Source organism: Squalius cephalus (assembly GCF_949319135.1).
Source record: "Squalius cephalus genome assembly, chromosome: 1".
In the NCBI taxonomy this organism is placed as follows: Eukaryota; Metazoa; Chordata; class Actinopteri; order Cypriniformes; family Leuciscidae; genus Squalius; species Squalius cephalus.
The window spans coordinates 34,103,572-34,131,425 of NC_137122.1; the positions used below are offsets into that span (position 1 = coordinate 34,103,572).

General features: G+C 37.0%; 2 protein-coding genes and 1 long non-coding RNA gene across 3 annotated transcripts in view; 1 reads left to right on the top strand and 2 right to left on the bottom strand.

The window, feature by feature from the left end:
* Nucleotides 1-91: 91 nt before the first annotated feature.
* On the bottom strand, nt 92-5,486 carry LOC307159533. Its single transcript, XR_013821398.1, has 3 exons — nt 5,418-5,486; nt 2,059-2,148; nt 92-157 (listed from the first exon to the last, which is right to left on the bottom strand). It is a non-coding gene; the product is annotated as an uncharacterized lncRNA (long non-coding RNA).
* Nucleotides 5,487-5,525: 39 nt separating this feature from the next.
* On the top strand, nt 5,526-7,909 carry b9d1 (B9 protein domain 1). The gene is made up of 7 exons (XM_079872864.1): nt 5,526-5,722; nt 5,811-5,879; nt 6,154-6,262; nt 6,889-6,985; nt 7,089-7,151; nt 7,442-7,509; nt 7,656-7,909. The coding sequence occupies exons 1-7, from the start codon at nt 5,660-5,662 to the stop codon at nt 7,781-7,783; spliced, it is 597 nt and encodes a 198-aa protein (XP_079728990.1). The 5' UTR covers nt 5,526-5,659; the 3' UTR covers nt 7,784-7,909.
* Nucleotides 7,910-9,533: 1,624 nt separating this feature from the next.
* epn2 (epsin 2) overlaps nt 9,534-27,854 on the bottom strand; it is a 28,873-nt gene continuing 10,552 nt past the window's right edge. The window contains exons 3-9 of the mRNA XM_079872462.1: nt 24,475-24,587; nt 21,265-21,366; nt 19,622-19,748; nt 16,460-16,627; nt 16,213-16,302; nt 14,070-14,267; nt 9,534-11,754 (exon numbers count right to left, since the gene is read on the bottom strand). Coding sequence (XP_079728588.1) covers nt 11,378-11,754; nt 14,070-14,267; nt 16,213-16,302; nt 16,460-16,627; nt 19,622-19,748; nt 21,265-21,366; nt 24,475-24,587 — 1,175 coding nt within the window. The 3' untranslated portion in view covers nt 9,534-11,377. The remainder of the gene's footprint in view (nt 11,755-14,069; nt 14,268-16,212; nt 16,303-16,459; nt 16,628-19,621; nt 19,749-21,264; nt 21,367-24,474; nt 24,588-27,854) is intronic.

Sequence of the window (27,854 nt, forward strand, 5' to 3'; positions counted from 1 at the left end):
AATGAAATCTTTGAAATAAGTCACATGAGTCATACGGCAGTCTTCAATCAAAACTCTCTGGCATTAAAACTCCCACCCCTTCCTCTAGACTCACCTGCTTCCATGTTCTTTTCTGCCGGGATCTGGACGTGTCAAAGCTTTGACCCTGTTATACTCGCTGTATGAAATAGACCTGTTATGTAACCATTTCACTAGCAAATGACATTTTTCAAAAGATTTCCGATCACTTTCATTTCAGGGCCAAAGAGATTGCCCCCCTTTAGAAGCGATTGTTGTATTTGGAACGGCGTGTGTCTTGGATTTAGTTCTGTAAAATTGAGATGCAATCATTTATGTGGATACATGTAGCTTCGTTTCATTGGATTTTCACAAAGATATTTACTCTCAAAGTAAAAGCTCCCCGCGTTGTTTAATTTTCATCTTTATTCAATGCTGTTTTCATGCTGCTTTTAGGCTGATAGCTACACAACCTTTTTCGTGGATCTTCTATATGATTGTTTAACTCGTGCTTCAACAATAAAAGAAATACACATTAAAGCCGCTGTTGTAAACAACACCGCAAAATGAATGAACCGCATCTGAGTCCAGGTACTATAGAGGAGATAAACACTGAGGGAGAGATGGATTTGTTTGCGGTGGCTTTTCAGTAACAGCGTGAGGTGTGGAGGAGAAGAGAGGGGTAGATGCTGACAGTGTTTGTTTTCACCAGGGACTCTGCTGAATGCATTATTGCTGTGAGACACACACAAAAACAATGCACGCTGCCGCCATGGTAAAGTAAATGGTCCGGTTCTTTACCAAACCAGTAAAGAACGCAATTCAGATTAGGGTTGCAGTGATTTGTTTTCTTTTTCAGATCTTGTTTTCTTTTCTCAGAGATCTTATCTAACAGAGGTAAAATGCTGCAGAGAGGTCTGTTTGTGAGTCTCATGCCAGCACTTCACTGTAGAATGCTTAATAGCGGCTAGCGCAGTGTACACAGTGTTCAGAACTGGAATAAGTAGAGACCTGTCTGAGAGCAGAGAAAAATCCAGCCTCAAAGCGGACTTTCCCTCTATGAAACCAGGCTTCAAAGTAGGCAGGCCATGTTCGGTGCAGGCTCTGCAGTTCCTGAAATATAGATTTCATCGCCTATGGGATTCTGCCTACCATTTCTTATTATACACTTCTTCTTTAGAGTTAAAAATCTTCTGCAGTAATGTTTATTCTTCAGCAGGCTTTCAAAATGTACAAATGTTTATCGATACACCTCCAACTACTTTTTATCATAATTGAAATATACAAAACAACAACAAAAACAACAATAATAATAATTATTAAAACACATACTGTATGTTAAATAAATATGATATAATTGTAATATTATTATACTGTGTATATAACAAAATAATGTACACTATATGCATATTATTTATTTAATATTAATACTAATAATGTAATGATTAAGTAATTATAATTATATGTAATTATATATTATACTTAGCTGCCTATATGCATATATAATAATAATATACTTATCTGTCATAATTGCTTCTAATTTCATTTTTATTTTTGTTATAAATATGAATAATAATATTTATTATATAAATATGAATAAATGTTTTTAATGAAATAATATATAATAAAATAATTTTGTAAAGTTATATTGCAGCCCTATAAGGATTACAAGGAGAGCAAGCCTGCCCATTATATTGCAAATAACATATTTTTAACATGGCTTTTGAAGTGAAAATTCCACTTAAAATTAAATTATAATCCTCACACATAACTATGATGTCTGATCAGTGATCAGTGACCTGAGGTTAAGCTCAGATACTAATCAATACTGAGAACATATGTCATCACTTTTTACTGCCCATAAATAATTCAAGTAACTCTAAGGTAATATGCGCTTCTGGGCAGTGGCACAGTAGGCCAAACATAAATTAAATGTCATAAGGGATGGGACATAATTTAAACGGACATAGGTTAAACGAGGTCATGACTACTCAGAAATGTGTAGTTAAATTTGATCTGTAGAGTCAGAGGCCTCACCCTCAGCAAATGAACTTCCCTTACCTTCAAATCGCTCAACATCTTTCTTCATACTGTTAAATGGCAGACAGGTTATATTCATGATCAGTCCGCTTTTCTTGTTGCAGACAGTTCCTACAAAGCAAACAAAATAATTACAGAATTTATCTGCAAGTTTAGCAATGATTGAAAATGTCGTCCTTATCGTCACAAAAATGTCCCTGTTGTCTTGGATCTTCTACTTAGTGGGTGAGAGCTTGAAAAGTCTGAAAGTGTGTAAATTAAACAAAATGGCATAAATCAAGTGATCATATCACATCAATAATACAACTATACACTAGTGTACCGTTTAGGCACATTCACTTAAAACTATAGCAGAAAAAAGCACAAAACATTTTTTTTTTTACTGTTGAAGTGGTCTATAACCTTTCCGAACTACTGAATGAAGCAAACATACACAAAGTCACTTATGCTCACCAAAGCTACATTAACTTGCTAAAAATACAGAAGAAATAGTAATATTGTGATAGATTATTACAGTTTAAAATAACAGTTTTTTATTTTAATATATTTTGAAATGTTATTTTTTTTCCTGATGTTAAAGCTGAATTTTCAGCATCATTACTCCAGTCTTCAGTGTCACATGATCCTTCAGAAATCATTCTGATATGATGATTCGCTGCTCAAGAAACATTTATGATTATTATCAACGTTGAAAACAGGATTCTTTTGATGAATAAAACATATAAATCTTTTGTAACATTATAAATGTCTTAACTGTCACTTCTGATCAACTTAACTAAATTAAATAAAACTACATTTACTTTAAAAAACCTTAATGACCTCAAACTTTTTTTATATAAGTTCTAATCCTTCCTGTGTTATATTTCCTGTCTAATTTCAGATCAATCCGAGAAAATCAGTAAACATCAGTTACGGTAATGCCCGAGACAAAACCATTTATGTGCTCCTAAAATAAAATTCATTCTTTTATTATTTATCAAATGGAAAACCTCTAAAAGCCTGGGTGGGGAAGATTTATTCTGCACGCAAAATTAGGGCGTGGTCACAATGAAAGAGCCCTGATCCCTGCCACAAGAGTGGGCTGCTGTAATTTGACACGAGCATATCCACGGTGACCCCCCCATCTGTCTGACACGGGCCATTATGCTGTCACAGAGCTGCACTCCAGCTAATGGAGAGGCAATATTAATGATCAGACCTCATAATAAATGGCACTCTGCTTTCTGACCATGATTGGAGTTTGGAGGAAAGGACATGAATCGATAACAATTTTACATGACATACACTGAGGTTGTGTCTCAGCTGAGCATTTCAAAGACACTGGTATTTTCAGATGCAGGTCAGGGACTGCACTAATATCTTGAATACCTTGAATCTGAATCATCCTAATTTTCAAAGAAAGTTTTTATTTTGCAAGTAAATAAGTTCTAACAAAGAACAAAAAGAAATGTTTTTTACAACATTACAAAAGTACCATGTCACTGACCCATAAACTGGATGAACCAATGCTATTATAAGCTCTTTCAAGACTAAACAATGGAGATCACTTGTCTTTAAGAAAACACAAGATCATCTTTCGGACCACCAACCAAAGCCGCCCAGGGCTCATGACATTTTAATGACATTTGCTATGGTGTGGACAGTTGGTGCATGTTTGGGTGACACTAGCAAAGGTCAACCAAACAATCAGATGGACACAGCTATTCACATAATGTTGAGATCTGAGGAACAAAAATTTCACAACTAAGCATTTGTGCTATGCTATTAATGGAGGACAAGAACAATACGCTCAACCTAAAAGCCAGATGGGTTGGGATTGAAAAAAAAAAAAACATGCCCCACGGAAATGACTGAATGACTCTTTATTTCAGTCCTAAAAAAGAGAGACACAGGTCCCGTAGAGGACTTCTAAGTAGTACAGAAGTCTATTGCTATAAATTGTGACTGTGTGTCAAAGACCTGGTCCCAGAGAGGGAAAAATTGGCAACAGACGAGGACAGCTCAAACTGGGACACTGTAGGGCCAAAAAGTGACAGGCAGGTCTTCATCTAGGTTAAAAAAAGAGTTTACTGGGGTGTAGAACTAAAACAAAGGACTGAGCACTAAATTCAATCCATGGATTTCTCTGCGTAACATGTCGTCTCACTGTGACTTTTCCATTTTTGCTTTATTCAATGGATGTCTCTCTTTGTTTTTCCAGTGTCAAAGTCTCGGTGTCTGTAATGCGGCCTCACCTCAGCTTCCCTAAAGCTGAGAGCTTTGCACAAGGAAAAATGCATCCAGAACAAACAAAGTGCAGAGTGATTTTCAATCAACAGAGAGGGTGAGAGAGCAATTTAGTAGCCTACTTGCTTAGATCATGTAAGGGCAGAGGGGTTTATTGCTTGAGGTGGTTATCCATTTTGCTCAGGTGAGAAAACAGTGATTTGCCATTGGTTGGTTGGTTTATTATTTTAGCTGCTGTTGGAATTTATACTAGATATATTAGCAGACACAGACAGATCTGGCAACCAAAAAAATGAGGTGGTTAGAAATCTCTTGACCTCATGCTGTAATTATACACTATTTCTTTCTTATTCACTGCAAATTGTTTCCTGTGCAAACCATAGAGTTACATTTAACATCAAATATGCCCAAACATGCCAGATCCAGCAAGTGCTAAAAAAAATTATGAGGTTTGTAAATTATTTCCATAAGAAAAGGGGAACCAGTAGGACAAAAACCACACTTGCACATACATATAAACAATGGTCTACATGGACATGTCTATGAGAAACCAGTTATTTAAATTATTTAAAAGTTTTGTCTTTATCGGCCTATGCATTATTTGTGTGGAAAACAATCAAATTAAGTTGTGTGTGCCCAACATTTTGACTTGTAGTGTATCTATGAATGTGGAATGTTTATTTTTGCTCTGGAATTACAAACCCATGTTTATCATGCAAATAAATTATTCTCTTGAGAGAATATGAAACTGCGTAGTTTCAACGCAGGAAACCGGAAATCTTTATCCATAAAACCGGAAATTGCATTTTGCATTAGAAATTACTCCTAAATAGGCCCTAGCTGCATCCGAAACCACAAACTTGACAAAGGAAGTAGCCTATATGTCCAAATTCATAGTACTCATAAAAGAGTATGCAAAAAGTACCCAGATGACCTACTACTTCTGCCGAGATTCTGAAGTGTGCATATGATGGACATTTGCTATCCATGAGGCCACGGGAGAGGATTTGTGAATGACCGTGAAGCGACGTAACATGGAAATGACAAAATGTCGAATACTTAGGCTACTTCTGGATTAGGCTACATTCATACTATAACTGCTTTTTTTGTTGTTGCTGTCGTGAAGTAATGACTTATTCAAAATAAGTACCTACTTATTTCGGACGCGGCCCCAATTTCATGTCCACGACAACCACCTAGTGGAAAAGCAATTTACAATTGCGTTTTGTCTAGCAATTTTGGACCTTATTGCCTGCCGTACTGAAAGCGTCCATAGCAGCCAGAGATCTGTTGACAACAACGGGAATCCATTAAGTTACAGCTAATCTGATATTTTAATGCAGAGAGGGTCGTTTGGTGTGATTTAAATGTTTTCCAGGGTGTTAATGGTGTAAAAATGACCTCAAACAACCCAGCTGTTTTTCTTCTCATGATCAACGGGCAAATCGAAGAAGCTGATGTAAGTTAACAGTGATTTATAGAGGCCGAGTTTGATGCAGTAAACTGCGTGTTCATTTGATTAATTACATGTCGTGTTTTGTCCAAAGTTCCCAGAATGTGATGATCTGTACTGCAAGTATTGTTTCGTTTATGGACACGACTGGGCGCCCACATCAGTGAGTGACATCATCAACTCAATCACCTTTTGTCTATTACAGTAACGGAAATCAGGGCTATAACATTTATATATTAACATGTAATATATTCAGCATTTAATAACTTGAATGATATTGATATGTCATATATTATTAAGTAATTGTCATCTTAATAAAGTAGTGATTCTTTTACAGTTTTATTCGCAACTACTCTTCTTTAGTGACGTGATATATATATAAACTTTTGTATTATTCTCATAATATGTTCAACAACAGTGAGTTTGTCTTTTCCCAGGGCTTGGAAGAGGGCATTTCTCAAATAACATCAAAAGGTAGAGGATCTCAGAGTTTGGTGTGGAATTTCCCATTGGACATCACATTCAAAAGCACGAACCCATTTGGCTGTAAGTGCACCTTGTTTTGGTTGAGTCAGAATAATATGCTTGCATTGTATAGAGAGGAACATTAGTCTGAAGATCGGCACAAAATCTGCTGTGTCATATATTGTAATGCAGCTTAATTGCGATCATATGCGACCCTGGACCACAAAACCAGTCTTATGGGTCTTTTATTTTATTTTATACATCTGAAAGCTGAATAAGTAAGATTTCCATTGATGTAGGTTTGTTTGGATAGGACAATATTTGGCCAAGATACGACTATTTGACAATCTGGAATCTGAGGGTGCAGAAAAAATCTAAATATTGAGAAAATTGCGTTTAAAGTTGTCCATTTCTGTTGGCGATTGTGCTGCATCCACTCACAAAAATAAATGTTTGATATATTTAAGGTAGGAAATTTACAAAATATCTTCATGGATTGTGATTTTTACTTAATATCCTAATGATTTTTGGCATAAAAGAAAAATCTATAATTTTGACCCATACAATGTTTTGTTGGCTATTGCCACAAATACACCCGTGCGACTTGTGACTGGTTTTGAGGTCCAGGGTCACATATGCATTGAAATATCAGGTTAGCTGTAATATATATATCTCCATTCATCTTTTCACGTTTTCTTTTTCTCCAGGGCCCCAGATTGTAGTTAGTGTGTATGGCCCCGACACCTTTGGAAATGATATTGTGAGAGGTTATGGAGCCGTGCACATCCCGTTTACACCTGGAAAGTGAGTCACTCTGAGATTGTGGTGTCGTAATGTAACAAAAGCAGCCAGCATGCTTGAGATGTGTCTGAAATGTGCAATTACATGTGAATGCTCTCTGTTCCAGACACACCAGGACCATTCCTATGTTTGTTCCGGAGTCTACGTCAAGACTGCAGAAGTTAACAAGGTTATAACTCATTTCTCACATATTCTAAATTATTTACTGCTCAGTGTTTTACATGCAGACGTATGGCAACATTTTAAATTTACCCAATTTATTATGCACCATCTTAGGGTTGTGATCTGAATTTCATTTCTTGTTGCCCTTCCCTTTTGTCCTCAAGAATTGATATGAACTCAAGTTGTTTTAGTTAAACGTGCAACTTGTATGAGAGTTTCAAATGAGCAAGTACATTGTAACTTGAAAACATTTTGCATGATAGGCCCTGTATCTAACATGTTTTATCTTGTACTCAGTTGGCTGATGGGAAGGCGTCCAGAGTTCACAGATCCCAAGGTTGTCGCTCAAGGAGAGGGAAGAGAAGGTAAACTTTCAATTTAACCTTTGACTTAAAATGAAACCTTGCAGTAGATGCTGACCATCTCTTATCATAGTGAGTCTTCAAAGATTGTTCTTCTGCAAACAAGTGTAATTATGAGCCATAACTGATGCAGTTTTATCTATTTGCAGTCACAAGGGTGCGCTCACAAGGTTTTGTCACGCTACAGTTCAACATTGTGACTAAGGACATGAAGAAGCTGGGTTATGACACCACATCAATAGAACATTCACCTGCAAGAACACCGCAACAGCTTTGATAACCTTAAGGATCTTTTTTGTATCTTAGTTGCTTTATTCAGTTAGTTTTGTAGCTGCTTTATAACTACACGTTATATTGTTTAATCAGCTTTGTATGTTTTTAAATAAACTGATCTCGTTTTGTTTGTCTAGAAGAGTCAACCATTTCTGACTGAAATAACTCGGCTTGTCCTTAATTTACACGCCCGATTCATTCCAATCTGCAGATTTCATCTTAGGGATGGCCATTTTTCAAAAATATTGCATTCTAATATTCAGGCTCATAAAAATTGAATATTCGTTTATTTAAATGATGTTTAACAAGAAAGACCTTATTTTTTAAGTTTAGTTGTTGTTTTTGTTACCATTTCTTAAAGGAGAAGTTCACTTTTAAAATGAAAATTCTGTCATCATATACTCACCCTCATGTTGTTTCAAACCTGTATGAATTTCTTTATGCTGAACAGAAAGGAAGATATTTAGAAGAATATCAGTAACCAGACAGTTTTTGGGTCCCATTGACTTCCATAGTAGGAAAAAAATATACTATGGAAGTCATTGGGACCCAAAAACTGTCTGGTTACTGATATTCTTCTAAATATCTTCCTTTCTGTTCAGCATAAAAAAGAAATTCATACAGCTTTGAAACAACATGAGGGTGAGTATATGATGACAGAATTTTCATTTTAAAAGTGAACTTCTCCTTTAAGCTTACGATTAGGCAATGTGCACAACAAGCTTACGGTTTTCTTTTAGTTGAAAATATTAAACAATGTGTAAACACAAAATATAAAGAACAAAAGCATTTAAGCTCAAGAACCCTAACCCTAAGCATGAAAACATTCAAGTACACCCCAAAAACAAAATCAATACTTCAAAAAAGGGTATAATAGGACCCCTTTACCTTTAACATTTTTGTTACTTGGAAAACAAACATTACCTGAGATAAAAAAAAAAAAAAAAAGTAAACTTATTTTATTTCAGTCAGTCCTCATTTTCATTTTGCTAACTTGATGTACTAAAATAAATAAAACTGAAAAACTATTACATTAATAAGAAATATACTAGTTCAAAATACAAAAAAAAAAAATGTTTTTGTAGTATGTCAATACTAAAATAACACTGCGTCCGGCGCCATAACGGGATGTGATATTGGCGTGTTTACTAACAGCATGAAGAGACGGATCAAAAGTCATTGATACAATTTATTTGTTTTACCACTGCAGCTACAGGTCCTTTATCACTTGCTGTGGTTTAGATGGCAATAAAACAATCACTCTTCCTGTGACTTTCCTACAAAACCATTACACAGAAATAAGGTACACAACAATATGTTACAATAGAACAGATGATAAATTATATTATACAGTTATAATGCCAACAAGTTGAGCACATATCCATAAAAAGCAGCCTGCTCCCAGTAATATGAGACAGTTTGGTAAATACACAGACACAACAACATGGAAAAATAAAATGTTATGCATGTTCACAAGGTTAGTCCTCCACAATAAATGCATAATGAGTACATAACAGAAGAACGAATGATACACGGCAACGGCAACAGCAAAACAAAATGGCCGAGACTAAATGAGCAAGATATCGTATGGATTCAAAAGTCAAACTAGTCTGCATAATCGAGTACAGTGATGTTCACTAGCAGGGAGTCTTGTTTAGCAGGATTAGAGCCTGCTTAAACCATCGTGTCCATCAAAAGCGCATTACATACATCTTAAAGCTCTCTTAGCCACAACCATCCCCTAAAATGCCTGAGTATGCCTGCAGATTATTTACCATAACACACCCAGGCTCTGCTACAAGGCTGCACATGGTCAGTACTACCACAATATTTCCAGCAGAGGTCGCTAGCTCACAGATGAGAGAAACCGTAGAGTCCATACTCTAGTAATCAAGAAAACAAAAGCAGTAATATTGATGATAATAATATGGGAACAATTGAAGATAGATAAATGTGTAGTCAGTTCGAAAACGGCCGCAGCTCTGCATTTAAAAAGGACAAGCAATGTCATTTTGGTAACTACTATTAATCTTGTGCTTAACTCGTTGAATTAAAAAGTGTAGACATAGCAAGCCACACGACACACCTAAGTCTAGGCGTTCTTGCTTTAAATCGACCGCTAATTGTGATATCAAACGATTCGTAGTCTAGTTTAAGTCTCATTTAATGACAAAACCGTGGCCAAAATAAACTCATTGGAATACAGAATAATGCAATTGAACCACAGGGGTCTAGCTGCAGAAAGATGCATATGACCCCTAACATACATTTACACCACATATTCAACAACAAAAACAACCCTAGAAAATAGATCATACAATCTATTACGGGACCCCTCCCACACTATGACCTGTCTCAGCATCTCCGCTCATTCATGTAACACAATAAGGAAGTTAAGTTTTCCATACAGAACAGAGGATTTTGTTAACAACAAGCTTTGATATACTTTTCTGCAACGGAAGCAGTGATTAGTGATACAGCTGTTGGTTATAACAGTAAGATGCATTAGGACCTGATGAAGATAAACAAACACAAAATTACCTCCCGTTTCCCTTTTCTCCATCCACGCGCGCGCACATAAATTAAAAAAACGTAACTGAAATGATCACATTTCAGGTTGTTGGATACTCACAGAGAAGCTAAGCGGATGAACTCAAATCATTAGTATCGATTAGCTGTGGAAATATGGAGCTGTGCAAATAGTGAGCTGTACTGAATTGAAAGAACCCATTCGCCCAATAAACAACGTCTTGGGATTGTAAAGCAGTAAAAAACAGGCTTCGGTATAAAAGTTGAGCCGTATTATGATATGCAAACCAACTCCCTGTCATGCATTAAAAAAAGAAAAGGAAGAACGAACAACTCTCCACTTCAGTATGAAGTTCATCTTTCAATGCATCAGGTTTAAAACCATTCACACATGCAGTTCACAGACTCTCTCTCTCTCCTAGTCCTCAGATTTGCTCGTGTCTTAGTGAACGGTTTCCCATCTCGCGCTAAGGACTAACGGTGGGCAAACAGTCAAAGGAAGATAGATCAGAGCATGTGCAAAATCCCTGCTTGGAACATCAAAATCATTTCCATGTAAACTGATAGAGAGTCCTCTAAACTGTCTACTTAAGCGTACTGTAAATACACATAGTGTATATGCACTGCGTAGAACGTACAGGCTGCTTGGATTAAAAGGGTTAGAGCTTTATCTAGCACGCTGCTCGAAAGATTAGAAATTAGAAAAATTAAGACAAACCAGTACTCCTAGTTTTAAGCCTCTGATAAAAAAAGTAAGCCATCAATAAGAAGTTAAAAACAGGACCCCTTTGAACGGGAGAGGAAAATCTCCTAGACTCTGTATCGCTGATGGTTTCTTTCGAGGAAATTTAGAAAAGAATACCAAATTGCTGTATGGTACCAATCTCTGACAGGAGAGGAAGGGAATCGCCTGCCAGTGTAAAACCTGTAAACACCACTGCTACTCCCAAAAGTCTCAAAATAGCACACCGGTTTTGGGGGAACACAACCAACTATGTTGTCTATACCATAGAAACGGGGATGGGAGAGAGATTTGCGTGGGTTTCGGGGAGGCAGCCTATGTTGTTCCTCACAATAAGAAGGGGTTGGTTGTGCCGCCGGCTTGTGTTGCTGCGCCTGTGGGCGGCAGCCCTCCGCTCATGAGCGGCTGGGGCATGGACATGGATGCTGGGATCCCCATGCTTGGCATCATCTGGCCCACAGGCCCAAGAGGAGCCATGCCGGTCATGGGTACCATGGAGACGGAGCCGGCTGGGGGCAATGAGGAGAGAGGCAAGGGCTCGTTGCTCCTCTGGGCAATGCTGTTGAAGGCCTGCCCACTCAGGCCCATCATGGGACTGACTCTCATCTGGTTGAGGGTGGGCGGCTGTGGCTGGTTCACCTGGAAGGGGTTGACTTGAGCTGCAGTTGCAGGTGCCGGAGCCGAAGCTGCTCCTGAGGCTGAAACTAAACCAGTGGGAGATACAGGTGAGCTCGTTGCTAAACAAGGGCTTTTAAAATCCAAATTTAAGGCTCAAGACCTGCACAAGTAAAATGTCTATTTAGGAAAAAAATCGATACGGTCTCAAAATAAATCATGCATATCAAAAACTTTTACTTTGTTAAACAGGCTGCTCAACAAGGACTTTATACTTCTTATTAGCAAAAAAAACAGGTAGTTTAAAAGCTATTTTAAAATATGCAAGTCATGTTTTATCCAATATGTATTGAATTTGGTTTATGTACCAATATATCAATACTTACAGGAATTAGAGGTCGAGCATTATTAGATTTTGCTGATACAATAATAATGTGTTTAAAGATAGACAGATTATTGCAAAACTAGTAAAACCTATATACTGAATGTTTGTTTAAGCAAAATATCTATAATAAACAGAAAAAAAAAATATGCATAAAGCGGAAAAATAAAAAAATTATAAAATAAATTTGTAACTAGAAATAAGACTTAAACTGGGACTCTTATTTTGAAATATATACATACAGTATCACAATTACTGATATAAATGTAAGACCTCAAAACAATAAAGGAACACGCCGACTTTTTGGGACTTTAGCTTATTCACTGTATCCCCCAGAGTTAGATAAGTGCAAACATACCCTTTTCATCTCCGTGCGTGCTGTAACTCTGTGTGACGCACCCACCGCTAGCCTAGCTTAGCACAAATACTGGAGGTAAACGGCTCCAGCTAGCATACTGCTCCCAATTAGGGTTGTTACGGTATACCGGTATGGCGGTTTATTGCGATATTGACATGTACGATTATCATATCGTGCACATTTGCTTATCCGCGGTTTTTAAAAAAAAAAAAAAAAAAAAAATGAAACCAGATTTCACCCGCGCTGCCGCATATAGGCCTATGCAACTTCTTTCAGCTTGACTGCTTACACTCCACCCATACCTGTACAGCGCTGAAAATGTCCGAGACGCTGCGAATCTCTATCCTCCGCCGAAAAAAAAACAATTAAAATCTGCAGTATGGGAATATTTTCCGAAAAACGATCGTGGGGTTGTCCTTTAAGATGGATATCCAGTTTGCAAGAGATGTGGACGAAGAGTGGCGGCAAAAGGAGGAAACACGTCGAACATGTTCTCCCATATTCGGGAACACCATCCCTCCGTGAAGATAAAGGTAATTCCATTTATAAGTTAAGGCCATATTTCTGTCATGCAGAGGGAATCCCGGAATCCAGTATTGTAATTGTAAACAATTACAGTACAATACAGATGCCACGTAAAATGTGCGATTTGATAGATGGATGAATAAATAAAAATATAGCTGTGCAGTAAATCAAATCGCGATGTGCGTGTCTGTGAATATATAGCGCAAAAAGACTGGTGTGCGACCCCCTTAATTCTATATTTAGCGTGTCTCTGTATGAATGAGCAGCGCCGTTTCGTCTAGTAGATCTAGTACACACTCAAGTACGCATGATGCTCATCATGGTTTTTAAAGCGTCTGCTGTCTCACTCACTATGTATGTGAAGACGTGAACACATGAACATATCCAGAGCTACTCTGAGAGAACACTTAATGAGCATTTTATATTTTTTTCTAAAAGAATAATCATCAAATACACTGACTGAAACTCATAGGTGTTCAGTACAACCTGTCAAAAAAAGTTTGGTTTAGTCTGAAGAAATAATGACTGAAATATATTACTATCGTGTATAGTTTTTTGTCCATGTTTTAATTTAGTAAACCTCTCAAACAAAAGTTGTTACATTTTATCTGATTGCATTTTCATAAACCATGTTCAACCAAAAACCATATCTGTTTACATTCATTTAAGGGTCATTGTAGCTGATGATTTTTGATGATTGAGAGTTTAATATCGTATACCGTGAAACCGTGGTATTTTCTGAGACGATTATCATACCGTGAAAATCTCATACCGTTACAACCCTACTCCCAATAAGAGACAAAATAACGGCAACATTTTCCTATTTACATGTTGTGATCTGTATAGTCACAGCGTGTACAAATAACAAGGTCACATGAGACATTGACATCTTCTAACCGTATACATACTGGGAACTGGGAATGCTAGCTGGAGCTGTTTACCTCCAGTCTTTGTGCTAAGCTAGGCTAGCGGTGGGTGTGTCACACAGAGTTACGGCACGCACGGAGATGAAAAGGGGTATGTATGTACTTATCTTACTCTGGGGGATACGGTGAATAAGCTAAAGTCCCAAAAATTCGGCGTGTTCCTTTAAGACTTTTCTTAAACCATTAAGAAAACATGTTATTGGTGAAGGGTACCTCCAGCAAGGAAGGGGTTGGAGACTGGAGCCTGCTGGAGAGGCTTGCTGACCAGAGAGTCTAGGTTGACAAGAGCGGCGTTGGGACCCAGGAAAGACTCTGGAGTTTTTCTGGTTGGGCCGCTCGGTAAGTCAAACAGATCAGAGCCTACAGACAAGCTGGTCTGTGATGGCAAGGCAGAGCTTCCTCGACCATCACCTGCAAAAAACATCACATCCTCATGTCATTCCCAACAAGAGACAACCCTTCTTTTAATCCAAAACTTCAGAAATGCTCTTCTCTAGAGTCATTTTTTCTAGCTATCTAATGAGTTTATGGACATTGAATAGCTTTCTTGAAGTAAATGTAAAATTAAGTGACATTGTAAAGCCTACAAGCTGTTTTATTGACATCTTTCTCTATTGAAATACTGATTGAGCGAATACATGAGACAGGATTCATTTCTGTAAGCTGTAATGTATCTTTCAACATTCCTTCTGGTGTTCACCCATATTTATTTTGTGCTGTAACTAGTAGTAAAGAGGAGATGAGATGATCGGTTCATGTGCACTTGATCAGTGCTGCCGCTTGAACTGAGGCACTACAGTGATCCTTCACGGAGTATTAAACAGTGGCAAAACCACATTTATTGTTTGAATTTCATAATAAAATCGACAGAATTTTAAAGTTGAAACTTTTCTTCATATTAAAAGTAGCAAAGCATTTAGCGATTATTGAATGGCAGGTGCGGTACAAATATTTTGTTAAGTTTTGTTCATGCTGCACATCAACAGAAAAAAAGCTTAAATAAAGTCATCAACAGACTAGGGCTGGACCCGAATATTCGAATATTCGTTCGGTGTTTTTGTATTCGATTTTAAAATTTGACATTCGAATATTCGTTTTTTTTTTTTGCACACCTGGGATCCCCCGCGAAACGGTTCTCATTCGCGCTTGAATCGGCGACACACTGGCTGCGTGGCGTGAGCGTCTCAGCTGCGTGGCTCTCCATTTTTATTTCGGCTCCCATGTTAACAGGTTTGCAGAGTTTGCACACAGCCTGCGTGAGACACGCGTCTCAGGTGCGGCTCGAGCAACGCGGAAAAGCGTGTGTTCTCTGGCTAGAGCACAGAACAGCGGAGTTTGTATGGACCGAAGTGCATGTCTGAGCTTGAGTTTTGGGTTAAGCTGCATTGCTTTGACATTGTGGAAAATAAAATAATAGAAACAAAATGTATTAGCCTTTTTACCCGTTATTATCAATCTAAATTAATCTCGTTTTTAATTTAACTTAATTTCGTTTTTCTTTATTTAAATTTTGTTTTGTCTTTATTTAAATTTCATTTTTCTTTATTTTAAATTTCGTTTTTCTTTATTTAAATTTCGTTTTTTCTTTATTTTAAATTTCGTTTTTCTTTATTTAAATTTCGTTTTTTCTTTATTTAAATTTCGTTTTTTCTTTATTTTAAATTTTGTTTTTTCTTTATTTAAATTTCGTTTTCTTTATTTAAATTTCGTTTTTTCTTTATTTTAAATTTCGTTTTTCTTTATTTAAATTTCGCTTTTTATTTATTTAAATCTACCCTTTACTGTGTCAGTAATTTGTTAGTCAGAAAAATATTAGACTTACCTTAAAAATAGCCTATTGCTTAAGTTAACAGACCTGTGTGTGCGCGTTTTATATCTCTAGTGTCCGTTCTCAGAGCATATAAGCCCTGCCCGCGTGAGGCGAGCCGCTTCCCGCTCGCGCTGTTCTGTATTTTACTAAAAGTTTATTAATTCTGAACGTGTGGCGTATTGCGTGTCCATCTATATTGCACCAAATGCGACAATGCACTCCCTTGTGAAGTCAATTGGATGAACGGTTCTCGAAATAATAAAAAAATGCAAACAGATGGACAGACACATACTGCCTTTATTAGAGTGAAGAATATTTTCAGCACCCTCTCTACGAAGCTTCGAATATTCGATGTTCATTACTACCGAAGCTTCGAAGCTCAAAAAATGGAATTCGGACCAGCCCTACAACAGACTAAAGATTTTAGATTTGAGAAACCATATCATTACCAATTAAAATAATAGCTATTTCAACCAAAAACTTTTGGTAACCGAAATTTCGGTGCATCCCTAGTAAACCGTAGTAGAAGAAGTGGTCAGCATTTACCTGTCAGTGCTGAGGAGCGAAGACTATCAAACTCAGAGAGGTCCTCCCCGGAAGTACCATTTGGTGCGGAAAAAAGATCAAAGCTACCGACTGAGGGAAATGAGAGATGGTTGGGATTAAAAATAAAGAAAGAAAGCCTTTAACTTATAAAATACAAGACATTAAAAAGATCTATGAATTCAAAATAAAGAGAGTGGCCTTACTTCCTAATGTAACAAATATATTTTGAATTTGAGTTTGAGCTCACCTGTGGTAGGAGCTTTGGGGCGGGTGGCAGGAATTGGGCCCCAGGGATCCGCAGCTGCAGGAGCTGGGGTCGACCCCCAGGGGTCACTGCTCTTCAGAGGAGTGGCTGAGGAAGAGGCACCGGGAAGACCCCAGGGATCCACAGGAGCAGCTGGCTTAGGGGTGGCACCTGGAAGATACACACAGATGTGTTAGGTAACTGACAACTTAAGTAAAAACTACGATGAAAAATCACTGCCACTATCCTAGTAGAACACTTTTAACAATAAATGAAGAAAAAAAAAAAAACCCTGTTGAGACTTCCAAGTCGCAATATAACTGAAGTAGCGTCAGATCTTTTCTTCCATATTGTGACGTACATCTGAGTGAAATGGATTATGGAGAAAAATAAAATAAAAGTAGGGCAGTTACTTCTTATCCATCACTTGTTGATTAGTTTGATCTAAATGCTAGCTTATAGTTGATTTTAAGATGGCGACTGGGTTTAAGTGGACTTAATGATTGGAGAAGTTCAGCATAAGTTACCAGAGAGAAGTCTGTCGTTTCACTGGAAGGTCAAGCTGACATTTTGATTAAAAAGAATTACATTTAAAAATTAAAAAAAGTTACAAACAAAAATTTACAATAAGATACATTTAGAAAATAAGGTGAATTTCAATAAGGAGAAATTCTATTTTATAAATGGGTGTGACAGGTGATGCAAGTTAAATGGGAGTGAAGGTGACCCAATTATGAAATATGCAGTCACAGTTTTTGCCGTTTCCTCTTCCAGAAGACACGTACACCTGCCTCAGACCTTCTCTCCATTCGCTTTCATGACTTCAGTCTGGCTTAATTTTCAGAACATTTGCAAGAGATTAAGAGAACTGGGCTGTTCGAAGAGGAACCCCTTTACAGACTCTGTGCTCACTCTACCAGTGCAGATCTGAATACTGAGTCTCTTTTGTTTTGAGCACACTGGAATGCACAACTACCGGCCTAGCTACATTACTGAGCTGCCACGAAGAGCTACAGGCACAAACAACATTATGAAATAGAGCCTGTGGGGGGGAGGGGGCCCCTAAAAGAAAAGGGAACTTTTGGTTAACAGGTGGTCTTCACATCCTGAGCATTGAGGGTTATTTTTTTTATGTGTGACAAAATTAGATGCAAATCTGCCTTAACTTAGTATCATATCTATTATGCAAATGATTCTGGTGAGAAAGTAAAAAAAATACAAATAATTCACAGCAGGAAGCTGATACAAGCTATAGTCAATGTGATATTATTAGCCACAGACAAATGTGATCTTGAACGTGAAGGGTGTTTGAAACTAGCTATTGTTCAAGACTTCAAGATGATAAAACTAAAAATAGTGTTCGTGTTAGGGCTGGGCGATATTTTCCTCATATCTCAATATTCATATATTTGCACCAAATTGGTTTAAAACTTTGATTTCTGATGTTAAGCAGATGTTTGAACTAAAACGTAGATATAAATGGTGACAAAACCAGGAAGGATAGTATAACAAGTCTAATGGCCAACCAAAAGTGCATTATAATATTTACATTGCTATGATATTTACAATCTTATTTATATTGTCCAGCCCTACAGTCATGGTCAAAATTGATGGCACCCCTGGTAAATATGATAAAAAATGGCTGTAAAAAATAAATCTGCATTGTTTATCCTTTTGATCCTTCCTTCAAAAATATGAAATAAATGTTTTTCTCCAAAACACGCTGGCCATAATTGTTGGCACCCCTAGAATTTTTTATGAGAAAAATATCTCTGAAGTATTTTCCCATTAATATTTACATTTTTAAGCACACCAGGGTAAATAGGAACATGAAACTGTCCAGCTATGACTTCTTGTTTCACAGGAGTTTAAATATGAGGAAACACAAAGGCCAAATCCCCTGAATCATCAATCACAATGAGGAAAACCAAAGAATATAGTTCTGATGTGCAGCAAAAGATTGTTGAGCTTCACAAAATAGAAAGTGGCTGTAAGAAAATATCTAAAGAATTGAAAATCCCCATTTTGACCATCAGGGCAATAATTAAGAAGTCATAATCAACTAAAGATGTTACGAATCTGCCAGGAAGAGGACGTGTGTCTATATTGTATTAATGGACGGTGAGGAGGATAGTTTGAGTGGCCAAAGACTCTCCAAGGATCATAGATGGAGAATTGCAGGGATTAGTTGAGTCTTGGGGGTCAGAAAGCCTAAAAAATTTTATCAAACAACCCCTACATCACCACATGTTGTTTGGGAGGGTTTCAAGAAAAATCCTCCTCGCTCCTCCAAAAATAAACTCCAGCATATTCAGTTGTCAGACACGGCTGGATCTTCAAAAGGGACCGGATTCTATGGTCAGATGAAACAAAAAAAGGGCTTTTTGGCAGCAAACCCACCAGATGTGTTTGGTGCAAACAGGGATAAAGAGTACCCCATGCCTACGGTTAAATATACTGCTGAATCTTATATGTTGTAGGCCTATTTTTTTGATTGAGGTCCTGGACATCTTGTTCAGATACATGGTATTATGGATTCTAGCAAATACCAACAGATAAAAAATCAAAACCTGACGGCCTCTGCTAGAAATCTTATAATGGGCCGTGGTTGGATCTTCCTTCAGGACAACGATCCAAAACAAACATCAAAATCAACACAAAAATGGGTAACTGAGCACAAAATGAAGCTTCTGCCATGACCGTCCCAGTCCCCTAAACTGAACCATATAGAAAATGAGTGGGGTGAACTGAAGAGAAGAAGCACCAACATGAACTTGTGAATCTGAAGGATCTGGAGAGATTCTGTATGGAGGAATGGTCTCTGATCTCTTGTCAGGTGTTCTCCAAACTCATCAGGCATTATAGAAGAAAACTCAGATCTGTTATCTTGGCAAAAGGAAGTTACAAAAAGTATTTAATAACAGGGTGCCAACAATTATGGCGAGCGTGTTTTGGAGAAAAGCATTTATTTTATAATGTGATTTCCCCCCCCCACTTTCAATTCTTTTACTTCAATGAAAGGTTAGATTTTTGTGAATTTTTTGAATGAAAGATCAAAAGGATAAACAATGCAGATTTATTTTTTACAGCCATTTTTTATCATATTTATCAGGGGTGCCATCAATTTTGACCACCACTGTAGTTTGTGCACGTTTCTGTAATTACCGTAGGACTGCCAGGGGTCTGAGGCAGGGCCTGCGGCTGCAGCACCTGCTCCCCAAGGGTCCGCAGCTTGATCGGCAGGTCCCTTGAGAACCGGGTCAATCAGATCCATCAGAGAAGACTGTGGAGGCTGAACACACAGTGAAAGAGATAAGTGCCCACAATTACATCCTACTGACCAAAACAATCACACCAGCTACAGTCAATGTGAACTTGGTAGCCAATCGGAAGATAAATACTCACATTGAGTAAACAAGTCCGCAAGGAAAGAAAGGGAAGATTATGTTAATTGAAGAGATTTAAAAAAAAATGTTTTCTGATGGCATTAGCTAAAAGTAGTTTTGTGGTAAACATTAAAGTCAGACCATAGAACTTATAAAAGAAAAACAACAACAAAAAAACGAATGAAGGCAAAAAAGTGATTAAAACAAATTCAGTATTTTTATTCAGCAAGGATGCATTAAATTTATCAAACAAATGTATTTAGTTTCAACAAAAATATTGAGCAGCACAACGGTTTTCAACATTGATAATAATAATAATAATAACAACAATAAGAGTGTCTATTGTATTTACACTAAGTGCAAATATCCCACCTTGTTGGTAGAGGCTATTTACACTAACTCTGCCCACCAATGTCTGGTTTGGCCAGACAAAAGTACAAAAAACACCTGTGACTTACTGGGAGTAAGGCGGGTAGCAGACACTATTGAAGCGATCAACCTGAGTTTGAATCTGGCTTTTGCCAGACGTTCCTCTACGTTTTCCCATCACATTTCAGATTGGAAAGGCATTTACTTTCAATAATCAAAGAAAATATGTAAAAAGTGGAATTAAAGTGCCTAACGGTTATTTAATAATAAAGTGTTTGTCGGGTAGGGTTAAGGGTAGGTGTAGTGTGGGATTTATTGACCCTATAAGGCGGCATTTATTTAATAAATATACAATTTACACTCAATGTGTCATTATTGCATTCTGTTTTATAATTAACTAAAATACTGAGGTGCAAATAGTATCCAACTACTATCTACACTTATTGCAAAGAAAATACTGCTATTTTCACTAAGTGTAAATAGGAACAATGAAGCTGAAAATTCAGCTTTGACATCAGGAATAAATTACATTTCAAAAAATGCTCAAATAGAAAATTATTTTAAATAGTAAAAATATTTTTGATCAAATAAATGTTCATAAGAGACAAAACAATCTTCTGAACTGTAGTGTACATTTATATATTCATAAATTCTAACCTAAAATCAAACCAAATGATGACAAAAAAGAAAAAAAAGGTATTTTCTTCTACTTTACAGAATTTTCTCCCAAACAGGAAGGGAAAATAGCAGAATTCTGCTCAACTCCTCTGTAATATAGCACTATCAAATTAGGCCTTCGGCTTCTGAAAAATGTGAATATGGAGAATAACTTTATTCTTGTTTTACGGTACTTTCTACACAAGTAAGAAAATTATTTAAGTTTGGAACAACATGAGGTTGAGTAAATTATGAGAGAATTTACATTTTTTGGGTGAACTCTCTCTTAATAAATGAACATGCAGGAGGTGAGGGATGTTTAAACTAGAGTTTTGTGTGGCCACAGATTCATTTCAGGCCTACTGATGAGTTAAAGCGCTCAGAGCCTGCACCTACCTCTTTCTTCTTCTTGGCCACTTTCCCTCCGCTGGAGTCTTTACGGCTTTCTTCCAGAGCCATCTGGAGCCGTAGGTCATCCCCACGACGCATCCTCTCCTCCTGAACAACCACACACAGACACACAAAAGAATACATTATAGCACACGTATTATGGAGCGCGTGCCTTCTGCTGAATCTCAGCATGAACCTGCTGCCCTGTTGTTGTGATTCATGGTGATTCAGCATCAAAAATCAGTTACTTAAGCTTGTAAAAATTTTAAGATTATACAATTACACACTGAACTCAATTGTGTTAGAAAACCAAGAGACACACCCGGTACTTTGTTTCCTCATCGGGTTGCTTTCAAAGGGCAGAGGAGACAGGAAGGAAGTGAGAAATGTAAAGTATGTTAGTGGGAAGCAACTGAAAGATAGGCTGTGATCTAGTCCCTTAGCTAATTTGGTGGCAGTAAATAACTTAGCATTTGGTTAGTCAAATTCAAGATGAATTAAACCTTCCAAGCAGAAGGGGACCAAGAACAGAGATCTGCTGTAGGGTTCGACTGATATAAAAATCAACACCAATATAATCACTTTTTTTGTCTGATAACCGATATTATACGATTATAAAACTTAAAAATAACAGCAGCTGCAGTGAGACTTCAAATAAATGGCAATAGGCTCTTATGTAGAAGATGGGAATTATTTTACTAAAGTAGTCATATTGTGTCTGGTAATATACAGTCTTTGGAATTTCACTTTCATTTGCAATTAAAATAAATAAATAATAATAAATCAAAATCACTCAAAACTATCAGATATTCATAAGGTGATCAAATCAAGTGCTACCAAAGGTTGGGTTAACTGAAAATATCAAATGTTTATTGGTGAACGTTTCTAATATTTTTGCGTATTTTAGTGTAGAGTTGTAATATGGAGCATGTCGGTACAGAATGATTAATGCAGAAGGCAAATACAACAGAGAAAGGACATTGTTTACACAGCAGAAAAGCTAGAGATGAGTGATGCTCTTTCAACATTTCACTAGAAGCCTCATTTTATCTACAGTTAAAACACTACGGTTCCCTTCACCTCATAATGATCACAAATCTGGGACATTTGACTGTCTCATACAATTATGACCATTTATGAAATGACCCCTAATTGTAGTTTGCCTGACAGGGAAGAAGCTCACAGAGTGAATTACCCTTTACCCTTTAACAGGTACAGTGACAGTGAGATTCAAGCGTGCCAGTAGTGCTACACAGAAATGAGACGAGCCCCTCCTCACCAGTTCCAACATGCCCGTTTTTCATTTGGAAATTTATCCCAGATGTCCAAACACACACAGAATTCCTTCACATTATTCCTTGAGCAGCTGATACGAGTCCCAAGCATAATCAGAGCTTCCAGGAAAATTATATTTCCTAAAGTATCAGCTGCCCCACTTCATCACTTTTATAAGACGTGCAAGATGTGGTTTTAAATACCAGTGAGACAATTGTGTGGTTGTATGGCTTCCAAACTAATTTGTACGTTTCCTAAACAATATCTTCTGGCTAGACTGGCCCGACTTTGCAAAAAAAAAGGACAAGTGGGCGGATTTGTGTAACTTGCAATAGGGAAGAAAGACAGCCAGTATAAGCTCATATTTCCCATTTCTTGACGCTGCACACTTAGATTTGAAATGCAAGTGTAGTGAAAGCGGCTTTCATGTGATGCAAAAATCCCAGAAATAGAGTTATCCCATTGCCTAATAATACAGTGACCTGGTTAGTGTGTGTAAATGGTACAGATGCCTGGGAGGCACAGTAAGGTTAATATGTATCTGATAAGACCACATACAAAATATTATGGTGACAAATACTGGCCTAAACATTATAAAAAATGACACTGCCAATTTAAACTCCAGTGTCACAAATACTTTTCCACATTTAAAGCAGTAAATGACTATTTGATTATGTTCACAGTGTGGCGAGACCTTTGCTAATAGTGGACCATTAGAGCAAGTCATTCTCTGAAATTGCGTGCTGCTTGTCTGGGTGGTGAAAATACGGTTTTAACTGTGGAGTGTTGTTCATAAATATTGGAGCAAATTAAAATAACCAGAATCAAAAACTGAAATAAGTTATTTCGAGCTCAAAATGTGGAGGAGTTCATAGGGATGCATTGTTTTATTTTAAAATCTATTTTCTAAATCTTTAAACGTAAAAAATGTATTCCGTGAATAAGCCTCACACCATGTCCAAAGCAGGTGCAGCTCAATAGAGTGCTTCAGGCATGATGTATTTTTGGAGGCCAAAACTCAGAAACAAGTTAGCATTTTGACACTCCTGGTTCCATCTTCTTGAGGTCAATGGGTTTTTTGAATAGGTTTTTGGTTAAATGTCTGAAATTGGGTTTGTGGTTAACAAGCTCAAGATATAAAACACATTAGTAATACCCCAATTGTGATTTTACTAAAGTTTTTACCTTGAAAAAGGCAGTTGTGAAAAAGTGGCTGAACAGAACTACAGAGGTTGTCAGGGACATTAAATGCCACACAACAGGTAAAGTCATCTACTTGCTAGACTGCTTTTGTTTATAATTGTGCTCTTGTAAAAATACATAAGAACTAATTGATGGAACCCAGGGTGATGCTAACTTTCAGGTTGGCCAACAAAAATATGAAATCACTGCAGCATATAAAAGCAATAAAAGCTCTCTTTAAATGTACCTCTGTGCTTCTAGGTAGACCCACCGAACAAGTTATAGAGGGCTTTTCAATCCACAAATCACCAACATTCACCATGCATTTAATGTAGCAACATTAACTGTAACCATGTAATTGTGGCAGAAAAAGCTTAATGTTTTTTTTTTTTTCATTTCAGGGTTCGTACAACCTTTTGAGTGTGAAATTCAAGCCCTTTTCCAGCACTTCAAAGCTCTAATGGTACATTTAATAAGAGTAGAATATTTTAGAAGGTTTTTGCATGTTACTGTTGTTAATAAAAAAAAAGCTTTACTGTCAAATGTCCAATAAACAAACATGTAAAATTAGTAACTACACTTATTAATGCAAAATAATGTGAAATAATATAAATAATAGTGATTTTATGATTAAATTAACTTTATGATTAAAAATCCCCCTAGCACTACCAAATCAGGTGCTGGTGCCACCATCTGTAGAACTTAGTGGCTACTGCTCTGAAATGTCAGTCTAGAGCCCTGTAACGTGATGTACTGCACCTGCTCGGCAGCCTCTCGACTCATGGCAAGAGCCAATTGCAACTGTAGCTCCTCTTCTCCACTCGTCTGAGGCCTGGCTTGCTCCAACTCTGAAGATGCATTTGGAGATGTGGCTGAAACAAACAAAATACACATACAATGCCATTATCATTCAAGCAATGCACTGCTACCACACCCGGTTGGGTCCATGAGAAAGTTGTCAGGCCAGAATAAAGAAGCCAAATTTCCATCTGCATGCTGGGCAAGTCACAACAGCCTGCATATTATTTCAGATTATTTTATTTAGCGCCATGTCAGCATTCAAAGCTATTTTCATGGCAAAAATTCAATTACAAAAATACAAATATCATAAATACAATAAAAACCAAACAAAAACAGCAAGTCCTATTATACAAGATTTTTTAAATTAACATATGATAAAAAAATCCCAAACCTTTTCAGGCATAATCTTACTAAAGTCAAGTTCGTAAAGTTGATTTAAAGTATTAAGTCCAGGAAAATCTAATAAAATATGTTTAACAGATACAAAACATACATAAATTTGGGTCTTCACCTTTAAGCAAAAAAGCATGGGTCAAACTTGTATGACCCATACAACATCTGGTATAGACCACTTGATCAAGTCTAGTTTTAAGAGTGATAAAAAGTCTGGGTAACACTTTATTTTACAGTGTCCTTGTTACATATGTTACATGTACTTACCGTAGTAATAACAGTAAATTATGCATAATTACATGCAACTAACCCTTAACCAAACCCTAATCCTACCCTAACCCTATAGTAAGTACATGTAGTTGCTTAATATTACTCAGTACTTAAATATATAATTACACTGTAACAATGACACCTTAAAATAAAGTGTAACCAAAGTCTGTTTGTAATTTCCGGATGAGTTTCATATAGCTTATTATTGCACATATTCCACTCTTCTTGCCACTTAATATGAATTGATTAATAATCAGTCTGATATCTGAGAGAGGAATTTGACATTCATCAACTTCCTGATTAAGAGCTTCCTTAGCAGCTGCATCAGCTCGTTCATTTCCTGAAAGTCCAACATGGGCTGGAACCCAGCAAAAGATAATACTGAAGAACTGATTTAGTAGATAATCCACTTTGGTTAAGATGCAGTCCACTAAAGGATGATCAATTTTTAAAGTGTCCATTGCTTGAAGGCAAGATTTCGAGTCGGTAAAAATGATAGAATCCTTTTGTTGTGTATTTTCAATATGTTCCTAAGCTAAAAGTAAAGCACGTGCTTTAGCAGAGAAAATTGAGCACTTTTTTGTAATACAGATTCCATAGTGTTGATGTCCAGTCACCATTGCTGCCGTTACACCATTTTCCACCTTCGAACCATCTGTGAATATAGGTACGTGAAAAGGGAATTGGTTTCTTATGTCCAAATATTGCTGTCTCTCACTCCTTTCTTCTGATGAGCCAAATCCAAATTGATATTAGGCTTCTTTAATTTCCAGGGCGATATAGAATTGAATTGTATTTGATTTAAAATGCTCAAATTTGTATTTAAGTTCTCCAAATGTGGTTTAATACGAATACAGAAGGATCTGATGCTTTTAGGTTTGCTCTCATGCAAGCGAGTAAATTTTTAGGTTGAAGACTGTAGAATAGGCTGGATTGGTTTTAAAATTTGCCTTTATTTTGACAGCATATTGGAGTGAGAGCTTCAATCGTCTGTTTTGAAGTGAAGGTTCATTGGCTTCAATGTACAAACTTTGCACTGGCGAAGTTCTAAATGCTCCCAAGGCAAACCTGCATATTATCAGCTTGTTGCTAAAGCAGTGGACGAGAGTACTGCCTCCTATACTGATTGGATTAGGGCAAGCCATGTGCTTATGAAACAAGCGTCTCAGAAGCACATGAAGCAGTCACAGGCCATTGAAAAGCCACACACCTTACAAAGTACAGGTCAGAAGGCTAGAATTAACCCTATGTTCAAAGCAACCACAACTGCTCAAACTATAAAGCGCATGGCGCATCTGACAAAAAGAGCTTTGCATTTGTGTTAAGGCTCTGATGCTTTAATTCTGCATCGGTCTTGTTGTAAGCAGTATCAATCAATAGACTGCTCGTCTGTGATCCATAAGATCTTTGACAGCCATTAGGCCTAGTCTTGATGTATCGCTTCAGTAACGATTAGAAAAACTAGACCTGGAGATCTCAGTGCCTCTAGAAACACAAGCTTCCCGTTTCTAACCCTCAAGGGAATGGAAATTACGACCAAAGGGCTTGAGATTCTGTGGGAAATGCAGTGAAGGCGAATAGGGGAAATGAGCGTGGTGTTTTGGTGAGATCACAGATGACATCACAAGTGCTTCCAGTCCTCACCACACCAACCTTATTGGGCTAAAGTGGAAACATGAATCATATGCAAACTGTGTGGTTCAACGTCAATTTCTTAGAATCATAACTTAAGCAGCAAGAATTATTTTTCATCAATAGACTGACTGAGAAAGATGTTTGGTTACTGGCATGGAGCATCTACTATTTTATTTTATTTTTTTTAGCTTATTCTGACCAATAACCACACATTTAAACAGTAAGAGGCTGACTGACTGACATGTAAAGCACCCAATCAGATTAGAGCTTGCCGTTTTTGTGAAACCAGACAGTCAGTTAACAGACTGTCAGTTTATGAGTAAACAGGATTGGCTCACCATTTCACTCATAACTATGGTTCTGTTCATCAAATCTGACATCTGACATTAAAACTATGTACAACCAAATTGCAGTTGTTCTTATTTGAAACAGCTGGATCTTTGACTGATAGGTACTATATGTAATCTCATTTATATTCTAAAAAACATATTTCAAAATGTGGCCAAGATTCTGATAAAAGGCAATAAATGTCACATTGTATGACAGATTCATTTAATAATTTTACTTTTTAATTTAAAGCAAAAAACAAAATAAAATAGACACCAATGTTTTTGGAGTTTGAAGACATGAGCAAAGTTTGGCTGCATTATGTTATTGTTGGCTGACGTAAATTATCCAGAATCTATTTAAAACAAGATCAAAACCTTTGCTAAAGGACACAGCAAATTAAACCATCCACTTCTCCGCAGCCAATCTTGAAATTAAAGAAAAATAGTAATGAGTTTTGCAGCTCTAAATACTTTCCCTTAGTTATTTGCACCTGTGAATATCTCACACACAGTTTACCAATAGAGGTGTGACGATACATCGTTATATTTAGATATCGCAACATAAAAACGTGACGATATGTATTGATGTAAACGATGTGATCGTGATATAGAGTTGTTTTATCCAAGGCTATAGAATTCACCCAATTTTATAGCCTTGGAAAAAACTATGTAAAACTAAAGTCTATTCCTCTAAAACTTAAAAGATCCAAA